The sequence below is a fragment of the Pterocles gutturalis genome, unplaced genomic scaffold, assembly GCF_000699245.1.
Source record: "Pterocles gutturalis isolate BGI_N339 unplaced genomic scaffold, ASM69924v1 scaffold523, whole genome shotgun sequence".
Classification (NCBI taxonomy): Eukaryota; Metazoa; Chordata; class Aves; order Pterocliformes; family Pteroclidae; genus Pterocles; species Pterocles gutturalis.
The window spans coordinates 53,413-68,589 of record NW_010117687.1 but is presented as its reverse complement, the minus strand read 5'-3'; the positions used below and the strand labels follow the sequence as shown (position 1 = coordinate 68,589).

Below are 15,177 nucleotides of genomic sequence, written 5' to 3'. Positions count from 1 at the left end.
GGGCGAGGGCAGGCTGCAGTCCTGACGGGAGCTGCTGCCCCCGAGGCTCAGGATCTCTCCCTCCTGCCCTTCCCCGGGAGAGGGGTTGTTCAAAGAGCTGAAAGGGAGCAGCACGGCATTTTGTGTTCCGCTCCCTCTCCCCGCCCTGCTCCCTTCTACGTTTCTGAGGGGAGAAAACTCGGCAGAGGAAAACTGGGAGGAAAAGGGAGAAAGTTGGTTGGCTTGCAGAGAAGTGAAGCTTTCCAGTGGTTCCCCCTGGACTTCACACTGGAGAGCTCTGGTCTGCCCGAAGCTGGAGGATGGAGGCAGAGCCGCTGCCCGAGCTCACAGAGATGCCCCTCGGGGGGAATAGGAGCACCTGGCTGGTGCCAGACACAGCCCTGCTGCCCCCAGGGCGGGACACTGCCATGTTTGTCGTCCGCTGTGTGATCCCTTCGCTTTACCTGCTTATCATCACTGTGGGCTTGCTGGGCAACATCACCCTCATGAAGATCTTCATCTCCAACAGCGCCATGAGGAGCGTGCCCAACATCTTCATCTCCAGCCTTGCTGCCGGCGATCTGCTGCTGCTGGTGACCTGTGTGCCCCTGGATGCCTCCCGGTATTTCTCTGAGGAATGGCTCTTCGGGGAAGTGGGCTGCAAACTCATCCCTGCCATCCAGCTCACTTCTGTTGGTGTCTCTGTCTTCACCCTCACTGCCCTCAGTGCCGACAGGTAGGAAATCTGGGCTGCACCTTCTCAACTCTCTGCAGCTTGGGCTGTGGCATGAAAGGTGAAGCACCCCTCTGATAAGATATCCCTTGTTTGCAATCCCCTCATTCCGATTTGTGAGGTGACCATACTTCTCCTTCCCTCACTTACTGATGGCAAGTCTGTTGGTACTATCTTACGTTAAAGGATTCTGGAAGTGGGTGCACCTGGGTCTCCAAATTCTAGGGTGCCAGCTGCAAGAACTGGGTTTAGTCCTGTCTTCTGCACCTCTGCACTTCTGTAACAGCCCATGTACTGAAATCTTATTCATTAGAGGGAAGTTTCAGACCCTAAATATAACACATGACAAACCACTGTGATATGTCAACAGGCAGAGAGCAGCTTAAACCAAGTCAAGCACAAGGGTAATTTTAATAGATCTGTTTCTTTCTGCTGAGAAAGTGTGTGTGTGTGTTTGTGCCCTAGTAGAAACGCAGTTTGCCAGAGGTAACTGCAACAACTATTTGGAGGCACCAAACTGTTCTGTTGTAATTGTCAGTCTTAAACTTTTGGTTCAAACTATTCTTTTTGGCTTCTTCTGAATGTATAGCAAAGGAAGGGGAAAAAAAGGAAAAAAAAAAAAGGACCCCCCCCCAACAAACTAGAAAGTAACACTGCCATCTCTAGTACTTGTCAAATTAGGAAGAAAGAAAGAGCTGGACACCAAGCAGCTTTTCCTTCCAATTAATATAAATGGCTACTTAAGGGATCTATAGCAACTGGATGGCTGTTGGACTGTGCTTCAGTCTCTGAAAGACAAAATCTCGCAGTGTAACTGGCAACATTAAATTAAATGAAATTATCTTTCCTCCCTTGTCTAAACACTTATTTTTTTTTTCAGCCAGAAGTGAAAATGTCTAATTCCTTCTCCAAAGGACCCCATTGTTTTTTGTTGGATTTTAAGCCAAACAAATGCATGACATTGGTGCATGATGTAAAGGTCTGAGTTTAGTAATGTATCTTCATACTTACAATAGTGTTTCTTTAAAACTTTTAATTCTTTTTAATAGAGTATAACTGTAATTTATTTCCTTTTTTTAGCCAGTTCAGTTAATAATTTGATTCCAACCTGAGAGTAGTCTTCTGTGGCCATCAGTTTCAGTGGTGTTTGAATCAGGACCTAAAATACTTGTGTTTAAAGACTTTATAGCATATGAACACGGATCATATTTTTGAAGAAGAGCTTGAAAAACATACTTTAAAGTGACTATCTAAAACTCCCTGATTAAAAGTGAACACCCGTAACTCCCTGATTACCTCAGTTAAAGAGTATGTCAAAAAAATGTCCTTGGAGAGCTGAGCAAACCTTGCAGGTTTTTTTTCTGCTCTATTTCCACTATTTAAAAGTATAATTCTGACATCTTATTTGAAAAGGGAAGTTATTTACAGAGGAGATTGTATCTCTATGTAATGTGAAGGAATGCTGGTGGTTTAATGTTTAAGGATTCATTGATTTACTCTTTATGTAGCTTTGGAGCATTCATTTTTTTTTGCTTTTTCCATATAATTTTTTATCCTTCTTTTAGTATCAGTAAAGATTCAAGAAGTAATAATGCTGAATCTGTTTACACTGAATGCATTTACCATTACACATCTTAGAAAACAGCTACAGATGGTGTGCTGTGACCATATAAGCTTATAATAAATATGTTTCTCCAGCATTTTGGAGTCCACAGTATATACAAATATCAGAAATGGTTACAGTAAGAATTTAGCAATTCTGTTTCTTTACCGTCTTTGGTTATTTTTTCAGTTACTGAGAACAAAAGCCATTTCTTTCTGAAGTCAGAAGAGCAGCCACTGACTTCAGAGACCAGTGTCTTATTTCCTAGGGGCCCAAGTCATCTCTAAGTGAAGGTGCCTGGACTCTCAGTGAAGTTTAGGTTGGACTCAGGTCTTTTTTTTTGTGTGACACTTGTGTTGAACTAAAAGGGAGGTACTGGTGTGGCGAGGTTTTTGTCACACTAATTTGTAGCCAGCTCGTAACATCTGCTGTCTTGACTAGATTCGGTTTTGTGAAAACTGTATGTGTAATTATACCAGCAGATCAGAATTCGTGGCAGCATCCTGCACCTAAGAGGTGATGAGAAGGTGATCCCTGGCTGTGGTCAATGTTTTCTCCAGATAAGCAAACTCAGCATAGCATGCTAGCAGTTTGGAAGCAGTGATATTACTAAAAAGGATCCATTATAATCCAGTATGTATTTGGTCTGGTATACAATGTCCTCCCAGTGACCCTTTCTTTCACAGATAATGTTCAAAGTACATTTTAATATATGATCATTACAGCCTTTCCTACTTTCTACTCCCTATTACCACAGGACTGTATAGAATTCCAGATGTTGGTTACATTAAGGAACAGATTTATAAATATTTAAAGTTCTTTAAAGTGTGCCTGCATGAATTAGGATAAGGGAGGTTGTCTTGGTTTCCACAGTGTAATTAACACTTAGTGTTTATGTGGAAATTCTGCATGGCAAATTACATGTATGTGATAGATTTAACAGCAATGGCTACAGAAGCAATAAACTCTGAATCATTGCTACTTACAAACTGAAGTTATAAGGAAGAAAAAGTACTATTCACTGCATAGAGTTCGCTGCATATATATCTTTTCTAAAGTTGCTTTATTTCATATGGCATTTTGTTACAGAAGTCCCTCTCATCATCACTACTGCTTTCAGTGTGATGAACATGCACCTTCTATCTGGAAGCTTCATTACGTAGTACTGACATTATTTGGGGTTTGGTTTGTGGTGTTTTGTGTGCGCGCGTGTACAATCATGATATGTAATTTGTAACAGTGCTTCCCAGACTTCCCTAGAGCACACTCACAGATTGAAATTGGCAGCACACAGCAGATCTGCCCAAGGTTGCCCATCGCCATCCAAGGAATAGCAGCTGGTCCCCTCAAACAGCCCTTCCCACCCTTGAGCTCCCGTGGGTCTGGTTGCCAGGCGTGGGTGGTAGTGCCCCCCTGCAGCCCCACACATCTTGGGGCAGAGGGGGGTGGTAGGTATGCAGTGCTGGTAGGGTTGGTGGCAGCAGAGGTGATGCCGTGGTGGCACTGGTCATGCAGTGTGCTGGCATCAGAGGAGGGTGCGATGTCCCTCTCCTCTGTCCTCTCAGTGCTGCTGAGTGAGCTGTCCCCTCTCATTGCCATGCAGGAGATGTGCAGGGACAGCACCCCTGGCCCCTATGGCCACTGTTTCTATTGATTGTCTCTATTGCAGAGAAACCAGACCACCTCTAGAAACCTTAATATTTCTCTGGTTTAAAAAAAAAAAAAAAAGAAAAAAGAAAAAAACAGAAGGTAGATTACAGAAATAGAAAACCTAATAGTTACAGTGGATGACAAATGAAAAAAGGAAGTGGGCTGAGGGACAAAAATGTGCAAAACAAAAAAATAAAAGGGAACCAAGGGAGCCATAGGGCAGGACACCCCCAATAGCACTCAGCATACCCTGAAAGTGCCCACAGAGCTAGTGTGTCATGGCCAGGGGGAAACTTCCTGGAGGTGTGATGGGACAAAGAATTAAAAATGGGTCCCCTGTCAAGCTTGCTTCTCCAGGGTCCATGGACTGCAGTTTTGGCCAGGGCTAATGGATTTTGATGAGAAAGTCCCAGGACTTGGTGTTGTAATGGATAAGGAGGGTAAAAATAAAGAGGTGAGAGGAGAAGTATAGCCAGAGGGACTGCAGCATGGCACACATGAAGAAAAGGTGTGCCAGCATCTTCTCACTGCGAAAAGAACGAAAGCCAGGGATGAACCTTACTTGAACAATACCTGACTTGAACCATCCCATGACCTTGTTCACTGCTTCAGGGAGTGTTTTTCCAATTTACATCCGTGGTGGGCCATGCAGTTCACTCAGAATGCAAACTGGACCTGTGGGGCTCCTTACCCTCTTCTCAGGGTGAGAGATCTTGCCATTTTGTGCCTGGGAAGGAATCTAGGATGAGGAAGTAGAGAGCCAGTATGGAAAGGTGTTTCCAATATGCTTTTCAGAGCTAGAGGTTTGGATGACACATAAACCTTGGTGCAGAGAAGTAGCTGGAAAAGCTCATGGAGCGGCTGATTAAGAAGGAGTGCTACAGTGTGCACCTCTGGTGTATGTTATTGTGTACGGTGGTGAAAAGCAGTTGTACCCAGAAAATGCCAAGAGACCTTGGGGTGAATAGACTTTGAAGGAATAAATGGCAGTCCCTTAAAACAGCTTTAGATTTGTCTTTTTCTCTTTGGCTGTCATTTGTGCATCATTTTTTATGTGATTTGTAAAAAACAGGATTGAATTTGATTCTGCGACTTTTTCTAGATTGAATTTTCTTTCTAATGAAGGGTTTAAATGTGTTAGCTCAAGTAAAGTCCTGCTGCACTCTAATGAAGACAGTGAAGCTGAACAGTGGAGCAACTCCCCCTACTGCAATTGAAATAGCATCTTCTTGGTATTCTTCCTAAAAAGTGTGACAGAAAGACACCTTTGATGAGACAAATACTTGATTAACCAGGTAACAGAGTTGTTTTTCGTTAGTGCCATGACTCCTTTCCTATATCTTGATAACAAAGTAGTTTGAAAATTTAAATTCATACTTAAATAACTAAATGCAATGCCTGACTGAGATGCTTAAAATATATTCCATATATTTGCATAGCTGATCTAGATGATCCTTTTTTCATTTGTTGGTTTTATTTCTTTATGTATTTCCTTTAAAGATGGAAGATTACAATCTGTATTTTTAGAAGTGTAAAAAGACTCAAAAATGTTTTGTGCAAGTTTAATATCTATGTGCTGACTTGTGGCTACAACTGATAACCAAAACCACTCTGTCTCAGTTTGCATGTCTACTGTCTCCTGATTTTTGAGGGACTCAGGAAATGTCTTGAAGACATTAAGAAGCATGAAAAGGTGCCCTAGTTACTACTTTAGGATTTTTCATTAGTAAGATCACCCTTAATCAAAATTTATTTTTACTCTTCTTCAGAATTTATTTAAAAACTGCAACTCTGATGAAGACATTTGTTTGTCTTAACATATGTAAAAATACATTCATCAGTGATTTGGAATTATCAAACTCACTTAAATATAAATCTACTAGGAACACTGACATATATGAACTTTTCTGAATAATAGCCAATGAAACAATATACTATTACTGCTCTCAGGAGGAGACTTGAACAACGTAAGTACTGATGGTACTTTCAACTAACGCAGTTGTAAGTAAATGGGCTTAGATGAGTAGAACTAAAAAGCCAGGTTGCAGGCAGTGAGCTAGCATTGCAAGATTTGTACAAGCTTGTAAGAAAAAATAGTTAGCTAATGTGAGGTGAATGGCAAGAGAAAGAAGTAGCAAGAAAAGAGTGAAAAGGAAAGAGAAAATTTCTCCTCTGAAACACTGGGTGGACAGGACAGATAACATATTTAATGTGGAAGAAAACTCCATCCTGGGAAACTTATGTTTTTATTCTTTTCTGGGTGGAGAAATCATCATCCAAAAGACTAAATCAGACTTTTTTGTTGGAGCATTATTGATATTTCTTGGCTCAACAGAGCATCTCAACAGAGCATATTTCTATAGAGTGGTAAACTTTTTCCATTTAGGAAAATCTTAGGATTTTCCCCCTGAGAAACATAGAACACATGCCTTTGACATTCATTTTAATTGTGTTTACACATGGTCTGCTGTTTTCATTTCAAATACTGTTCATTATATTCAGCTATCAGACCTCTGAGATGCTCATTCCTGGTGAATGCAATTCTCTGCACTTAAGAGATAAGCACAGAACAAAAATATTGGGATTAATTATTAAAAAAAATCTATTTTATAAGAATTTATAAAAATAAAATAGAATAAATGCGACTCTCAGACTGTTTGTGTGTTGTGAAAGGATCACACAACAGTGGACAACAAGTGATTCCACATTGTTCTCAGCTAGATAAATTGCTCTCCTCTTAATGAGGCAAGTGGAGTTGACTCAACAAAACTGCTTATACAAGGAAACGGGATTTGGCCCCATCCAGAATTTCATTCTACTTTAGTGGAGTGGACTACAACCGGAGATGATATTAGTGTTTTTAACAAATATTGACCATACAGCTGTGTTTCCTATTCAGATATATTGACATCCTTTTATATTGTTAGGCTAAATGATGTGGTTTTGTGTTTGAAATCTTCGTGCAATGCCGCCTCAAAATGCTAATACATAAGTGACTCTAGTTTGCAGGAAGTGAAGTACTGTGACTCAGCAACATCGCTTAAAACAGAAGCTTTATAATAAGACAAATGATACCAACACCTCCAGCTCCAGCATTAAAATGCAAATTAAACCAAAGTAGTATGGATCTGCCCTGCCTGAGTTAGGTCTCTGCTTGGTTTATGACACTTCATTATTATATTTATTTATTTTCATTTTGATAGTATGTAGGAAAGCAAGTGATAAGTTAGGGTCCTGTTTGTGGTAGGTGCTATATGAACAGGAACAAGAAGAATGTCCTTGACATGAAGTGTTTTTAAGTAGAGACAACAGAAGATACAGAAACAAAAGGGCAAGGAAATATTGAGGCAATTCTGCTTAGAACAGTAGGCTGCAATCATAGCCCAGTGGCTGCCTAAGTATTGTCTAGTTGGTTTGTTTTTACTTTTTAATTTGTTTTTGAAGGTCGTTGCAACAAAGTACTTGCACTGCAATTGAGGGACAGTTTAGGACTAATCATGGAGCAGCTTCTTTGAAGTCAAGTGAGTGGGAGGGGAATAGCAGTGTGGACGCAGCAGAGACAGGAATAGAACTTTCCATTCTAATTTGGAGCTGAGAAGTACCTTTACAAAGGCCTTTGAAAACAAAGATGGGGAGAAATACGCTATACTGGAGTTTAGAAAGTAGCAACATGTTATAACTCCGGGGGGGGGGGGGATATTCTTTTTTTCATCATCAAATAATCAATTTTTTGGGGTTGTGTAGAAGGTAGGAGATTGCTTTATAATGAAAATACGCTGTACAAACAAAACCCATACCTGCAGAATGGTCAAGAGTGTGCTTGTGTCTGTTGGCAGAAACCACAGCTCCAAAGAAAGGAAACTTATTATAAAAGTATTTCCTGAGTTGGGGTGCCTTTGTTAGCTGTGATAATGATAGAGGATGTAGGAAGACAGAATTTACATGAAAGCTTTTAATTAAAACCAAATGCATATTTATAATTATTTCCTGAACTTCATGACTACGTATAATTTTCTTTTTTCATCAGTGAAGTAAAGGAAAAGATAGATTTTGCTTACTAATTTGACTAAATAATTTGCACCCTTACTCTGATTTACCAGTGTTGTTTTATCGATAGAAAATACGCACTTTGTAATTTGGATGGTTGGTGGTACGTTTTAGCCTTACATTGGTTTTATAGAAAGGAAGAGGCTGGGTGTTCACTTTGGGAACACTTCTCATTTCACTCACTTTACATTTGATTTTATCTGTAATCTGTATGTCTCTCTGTATCTTTTCAGAGATATAAACAAGATGACAGATTTTGTAAAGCACTTTTAGTGCCTTTTCCTTCCCATTGACACTGAGTGCTGTGCATGGTCGAGTCCTAGGAAAAAAGTGCCATCTTGTATTCTGCTGAAATATCAGGCAGAATTTTGATAGGATTAAAGAAGAAGTTTTTTAGGCTGAGCCCAGCTGCTTTTGTGAAAAAGGACGCTCTGCTCCAATGCCTTCCAGCTTGGAGTCAATTGTAGCTCAGGGGAAAGCATGCTATTTGCTGAAACAGCAATATATACCAAGGCGCAAATATATGCCACATCTTCTGCTAATGTTAAGGCTTCTGAAAACGTCTCCCATTTAGATATTAACCAGACCAAATGCTGCTAAAACAATTAATTGTGACATGGTCATTGTCTTGGGTCATACGGCTGTGGTCAAAACAGTTTGAAGCACTGCAATGGGAGAAGAGAGGGAAAAAAAATCTGTAGTACAAACTATGATTTTTATCTAATGTCCTCCCTCTCCTCCCCTACAAGGTCCCCAAGCCGGTTTAAAGATGTTTTATAGAAATGAGCAGATATAAGGACTTTACGTCACCTCAGTTGTATGAAATGAAATAGAAGGTCTGTCTTTATGTAATGAAATCAAGGCAGACGGCAATAGGAAGCAAATTACTGAATAATAAGGTCACAGTTTGTGCTGGGGAGCGCTCATGCTTTGTGCAGAAGCTTCTGTCCTTCCTATGACAGTATAAAGGATTTCTTTATGCCTTGGTGTCCAGGGACTTTCTCATTGTGTGTTAGAAGAAATGTCAAACATGAATAGAGACAGTTTACAGAGTTTTATATTCTACTCCATGATATGAGTGAAGACATAGTAAAAATCCTCTCTCCGAATTCAGGGAGGATATGAACACAAATAGCCATTATTTTTAATTATTTAGTGATAAGCCACAGTCTTGAGAAAGAGGACTCTAAGACACATTTTGACTCAAATATTCTCAGAAGGAAAAGTTTGTGAGAGTACCAAGACAGTGCTCTGCTCCCTACATTTTCATGGCATAGCCAGTTGCCCTGTTGGTTGCCAGAAAACTCACAAGCTGCTGCGTGGGGGTATAGCTTTCATCTGCAGTTCCTCAAACATCTGCTCAAGGTGTTGAGGGGCTATGAAGTACCTGTCAGCACCTGCAAATCAGCCATAAAGGGTATTTGGGATCCGTTTCTCAACATTCCCTTGAGCAACTATCTTATATTTAGCCATAACCTAACTCTTGGTATATATTTAGACACCTGTGCATACCCATACATATTTATATTTGTATATGCATGCATATGTATTAGTTTTATCACTAAGTAGAGACATGCAAGCTACAGATCTTCTCACTCTAAGCTCATGGTATAGCTAACAGAGAAAAATAAGCACCTCTGAGGGTGATGTAAGACACCTAAAATCTGAATTACCCTTTTAAAGTACATCTCCACTGACTAGAAAGACCTTAAGATGAATAAAGTTATGTAACTGGAGTTACAAGAAGCTGGAGATTTAGAGAATGCAAATTTAAGAAAGATTACAAACCCCTTGACATTTCAAATAAGAACAAAATATGACACTACTGTAATCAAAGGTAGGAAGTTGCCTTATGCATCACAGGTTGAATTTGAAAAGATACCTTTTAATTTGCATCCGCATTTTGATTAATTTCAGGTACAAGGCAATTGTAAATCCCATGGACATCCAGACCTCCAGCGCAGTCCTGTGGACCTGTGTTAAAGCCATTACCATCTGGGTAATCTCCATGCTCCTAGCAGTTCCCGAAGCAGTGTTCTCCCAACTGGCCCACATCAATGACACGGATAATGCTACTTTCACAGCATGCATACCGTACCCCATGACGGATGACATGCACCCGAAGATCCATTCTGTGTTGATTTTCCTGGTGTATTTTCTTATTCCTCTTGCCATTATTAGTATCTACTACTATCATATTGCAAAGAGTTTAATAAAAAGTGCACACAACATCCCTGGAGAGTACAGTGAGCATTCCAAAAGACAGGTAAGCAATTTGCTTTTGTCATCCTGATGAAAGATTGGTGTGCTGTATGCACTCACAAATGAAAGTGCAGGAACTATAACGTCTAAATTGTTAGATTTTGCAGAGGATTAGTTCAGTTTCCACACGCATGAACTAAGCTGATGGTTACCTGAAAAATCTTGTTTTCACAATTGCTCAGTATTAAGTCCAGTGTGTCAATGAATATGAGCAAGGAAAAATATAAATTTAATGCCCTCAATGCATATTCCTAACAGGAAATGGGATTGGTATATGTGTTAGTGAAACCATTACTTATGTTCTTACTGAGGAACAATGTTTCTGAGGTTAATGCTAGTGGCTTCACCTGTCTCTGTAGGCAGACATTTTGGGAAGAAATCTTACAGGAACCTTTTGAGAATTCTCCCTGGTTTATTTGTGCTTTGAAATGAAAAAAAATGACATAGGGAAATTTTTTCTTAGGGGTTCTGAGGTTCTTCTCAGACCAAGGAGTACTGGAAATAGGAACACAGAACATGAACTGATTCTTTTTTTTGTCTTTCTCAGTAGAACTTTCTTGGATACAATCCTGAACTCATACTTTTCTAATATGCTTTCTATTATAGATGCTATAAAACTTTTGGTATAGGTTCTGTATATCTTTGAGACAAAGCATTGTAAAGTGCTGGACAAAGCCAGATTCCCTGGAAGGCACAGGAAGCAATAAGATAGCAACAGGCTGTTCATTAGCAGGACTATTTATATATACATACAACAGTTTTTACAGTGAAAGTGCCTCAACCACTTTAAGAAAGCGTTAGTACTGATAGAGAAAAATACTGATACCCATTAAAACAATTTGGAAGGATTTTCTCTACCAATATTTTAGAAAATGCTTTTCTACTCACTGAAATCTCCTTGCATATATAGCATGTATATATGCTTTTAAAAAGAAAGATCACATTCCCTCATGTCCTTTTTGCTTGGCATTTCATTTCTACTCTAGCCTGTTTCTTGTCAAAAATGCATATATATTAGCACTTCATGTATTATTTTATTTTCCTGTGAAATACAGAGAGACTTTTGGCTGAACCCTCAGGATGGAAACAATATTTAATTTATATCACATTTCTGAACCTTCATGTATTTTCAAAGTGAGAACATATTTTTTCATTTTACTTATTTTTTTCCCTTTTTGTTAATCTATGAGGCTCAGAAGAATAGAAATTTTTTGTGTACTTACATATCTCTGAGCAAGAAGAAGTAAATTCAGACTATTGCTATCAATTCATGTTTCTTTAGGCCCCTCTGCCCCTTTTAGTCTGCCTTTGCAATCAGTCTGAGCGCAAAACCTACCAAACTAGAATGCTAGAGTTTTCCCATCTTTTGTGAATTCCCCACTGGTTTTGGTTTAGATGGAGCCAAGAAAACTACTTACAGTTTTATTTCACACATTTTGAAACCCTATTAGAATAAATTCACTTGATTTTTTTCAGAAAATTGAGCAGAGCCAGAAAACTTTCCTGCCTTTGCAAAACTTTGGTACCTGACATACTTAATAAATCTTTTGGGAGGAAGATGTAGAAAGTTTCTGCCTCCCTTTGGTGCCTTCTGCCTGGCCAGTTTCTCTCCCTCTCTCAGTTTGGAACCTCTGTGTGGGCCCATTTCCTGTCAAGTTTTCAACCACTCTCAATATCTACATTGTAGTCCAATTATACTTTAACACTGCAATTAAGGTACATTTCTTTAATGTCATTATTTAAGATTAACTGAACCTTTCACCTTCCTCTGGAATTAAGATGCTTCACACTGTGCAATACAGTTTTGGTGGTTTGCCTAGGAGAGAGGTGCAAGCTGAGGCATTTCAGCCAACATGGGATGTTAAAAAATAAAGGATGGCATCCTTTGGTGCATGCTTTAAGGCTAGAAGCCAATGTTTACTTGGGTGATGAATCACTCTTGCTGTGTACATCATATAGAAAGAACAACCGTCTGTGACTGCAAACAGCTAGGGTCTGTCACTGAAAGTAAACTGAAAGTGGTAAAGGAAAGTAAATGAGATGGAAAAAGTAATGCAGCCTGTGAAGGAAGCACTTTTACTGGCCTTACTTATGACAGGTGTTTAAAGCTAATATAAAGAAAAATGCTACATGTTTTAATTAAGTCTGTTATGTGGAATAGTTCTATTCGTTGTTGTTCATTTGGGTTCTCTTCATCTTTTTAGATGGAAACACGGAAACGTCTGGCAAAAATTGTTCTAGTTTTTGTTGGCTTCTTTGCTATCTGCTGGTTTCCTAACCATGTGCTATACATGTACCGATCTTTTAATTACAATGAGATTGATCCATCAACAGCACATATGGTTGTTACCTTGGTGGCCCGAGTGCTAAGCTTCTGCAACTCTTGCGTCAACCCCTTTGCGCTGTATTTTCTCAGTGAGAGTTTTAGAAGACATTTCAACAACCACCTTTGCTGCAGGAAGAAAGGTCAGCAAGAGAGATCTGCCAGCTACTTGCACAACTCTTCCGCCATTCAAATGACTTCCCTGAAAAGCAATACCAGGAACACTGTGACTAGCATGACACAACTGAATGGGCACAACTTGAGACAAGAAATGTCATTATGATTTATATAGGTGTGATTTTTGACTGTGGAACAAATTTGAACTTTTTCTTTGCAGTTTGTAGCTCACTTTTGGCTCTCGTATGCTTAGACTGAGTCTTCGGAAGAAAGGATCTGTTGAAGTCTGGCCAATTTGAGATTATTTGACTGGTGATCAAATTTCCCTTTTATTTCTGCTTTTTTTTTTTTTTTTTTCCTGGTTGCCTGCTTCTCATTTTGTTTGGCAATCTCTCTACACTGCATAACATTTCATAGGCCTTCTAAATCCATTGTGTTTTTTATTTCCTTAAGGCATTTGTCTGATGTGGACATTACCAGATGATACAGGTACCCTACTGGAAAAATAATAATGTAATTTATAGTAGCTTTGATGCTTGTGTTTGATTTATACTCTTCCCTCAGTGTCTTAAATTGCAGCATGAGTCTGCCTTCTGGCAGAACTGCAGGCTACAGCCTGTTCTTTTTCATTGTGTGGGGAAGGTATTCCCAGTGAGACTATAACTCCTTGTCAGGAAATCAGCACGATTTTGGTTCATTATTTCCCAGGCCTAATACTCAAAGCCTGTTTTAGGTCACCTAAATTGTATATGCCTCCTCTCAAACTCTTGTAGCATGGTGAGGGGGAATTAGTTAATCCATCTGGAGCTTCACTAGGTGTATTGCTAATTCAGTATGCGTGTGTTGGAAGTGTCTTGTTACTGTGCTTTTGTACACATTGTATGTAAGTACAGCTGCATGTATGATGCTATTTCCAGACAACACTGCTTGCTAACAATTAAAAAAAAAGATTGTAGAATGCATTATATGAAGTATTTTCTTCTAACTCTGTAGGCAAAGAAGCAAAGGAGATCTGTTAAATGAGATCATGTGAACTTTTCAGGTACTGCATCGATATCTACGCCAAAACAGTTCTTAAAATACCACTGATCCTTTTTTTCTATCATAAAAACTTTCTTATTTCAGAAATATCAGTTCTTTTCTATCTTTATCTCCTGAATTTTGAGTTGGTTTCTTTCAGTAATATTTTTTCAATGATTGAGAAAACTACCATTCCATCACAGTCTCTGAAAAATGACAAGAATAGAGGTAGTTACTGCTTCCTCTGTGTAAGACTTTTTTCTCTAAACAAGAACTAGCACAGAATAAGTCTGGCAGCATCTTATCACCCCACCCTGTCTGTGGAAACATTACAATGCTGAACACTTAAGTGTCAATGTGGTTGAATTCTCAACAGACCTGAGGTACCTCATTTAGCATTACCCTGTGAAGTGATAATTGTCTTCAGCAAAGCCACTTCGGTTACAATTCAGAACAATATATTTACTTTTCAAAACCTACCTGCCCCATAGATATTTTTCTTAACTCAGTCAAAATAGATTCATAGAAATATAAGCACAAGAAGAGTCAACTTGGAAGTAGGAGATAAAAAAGCTTTCTCATAATTTGAACAGATTCATATTAAGTTGAAGATTTGCAGTACTATTTCTTTCTTCACTTATTTCTAAAATAAGAATCTGTTGCACAACTGTCAGCCTTTCAGTGAAATCACAACTCAACCTCACAATATCAATGGATGCCTTCAAAAATCCACTTGCATCTTTGTAGTGTTTCTAACAATCACAGGACTCTATATGGGTGCTGGTGTGACCTGCTACTGTCTTTTTTCTGGTACCATGATGAGTTTTCTAATTCTCCTGCCTGCATAAGGCCAGAGGGGTCCCATCCGCTGAGCCAGAAGAGGGTGTGGGAGGAGGAAGAATGTGAACAAGCACAGACCAAAAGGATATGTCTTCAAATGGTCTTTGCTGTCTCAAAGATTGCCAGCTTGACTGCATTTTGGCAGACACAGTCTGAAAACATAAAAGTTTCTATAGGTTTAGGGGTCCCTTGGGATCTGGATGAGAGAGAAGGACATCTGAAAATGTGCATGCTGTAGCTCAAGAGCTGTAGCTTCCCAAATAAGTTTTATATTTCAAGCTATGGAAATATACAAAGTATATTTGTTGTATATGTACCATTCACAAGTACATTCAGACACTTCTGGGATTGGTCCTGCTCCAGTGGAGTGAAGGGGGAAGTCTGTCTGAAGAACCTGAGTCCATGCTTTACATTACAGCACCTTTTTCAGCAACTAAACTGGCAGGTAGGCCCCAAAAGTATATTGCTTAGCCAGAGTTGCTTTTGATTTCGCATTTAATTTCAGCAATTGTCTAATTCAGTTACGAAAAGTTGCCTTAATTTCTAATTGTTTCTGGCTTATTTCTGACTCCCAATTCTACTGCTATCTTAGGGACTAACAAT

The 15,177-nt window shown here is 39.3% G+C and overlaps 1 protein-coding gene across 1 annotated transcript; it reads left to right on the top strand.

The window, feature by feature from the left end:
* The first annotated feature begins 299 nt into the window (after nucleotides 1–299).
* Nucleotides 300–12,880, top strand: NMBR (neuromedin B receptor). The gene is made up of 3 exons (XM_010075853.1): nucleotides 300–715; nucleotides 9,930–10,278; nucleotides 12,479–12,880. The coding sequence occupies exons 1-3, from the start codon at nucleotides 300–302 to the stop codon at nucleotides 12,878–12,880; spliced, it is 1,167 nt and encodes a 388-aa protein (XP_010074155.1).
* The last annotated feature ends 2,297 nt before the right edge of the window (nucleotides 12,881–15,177 follow it).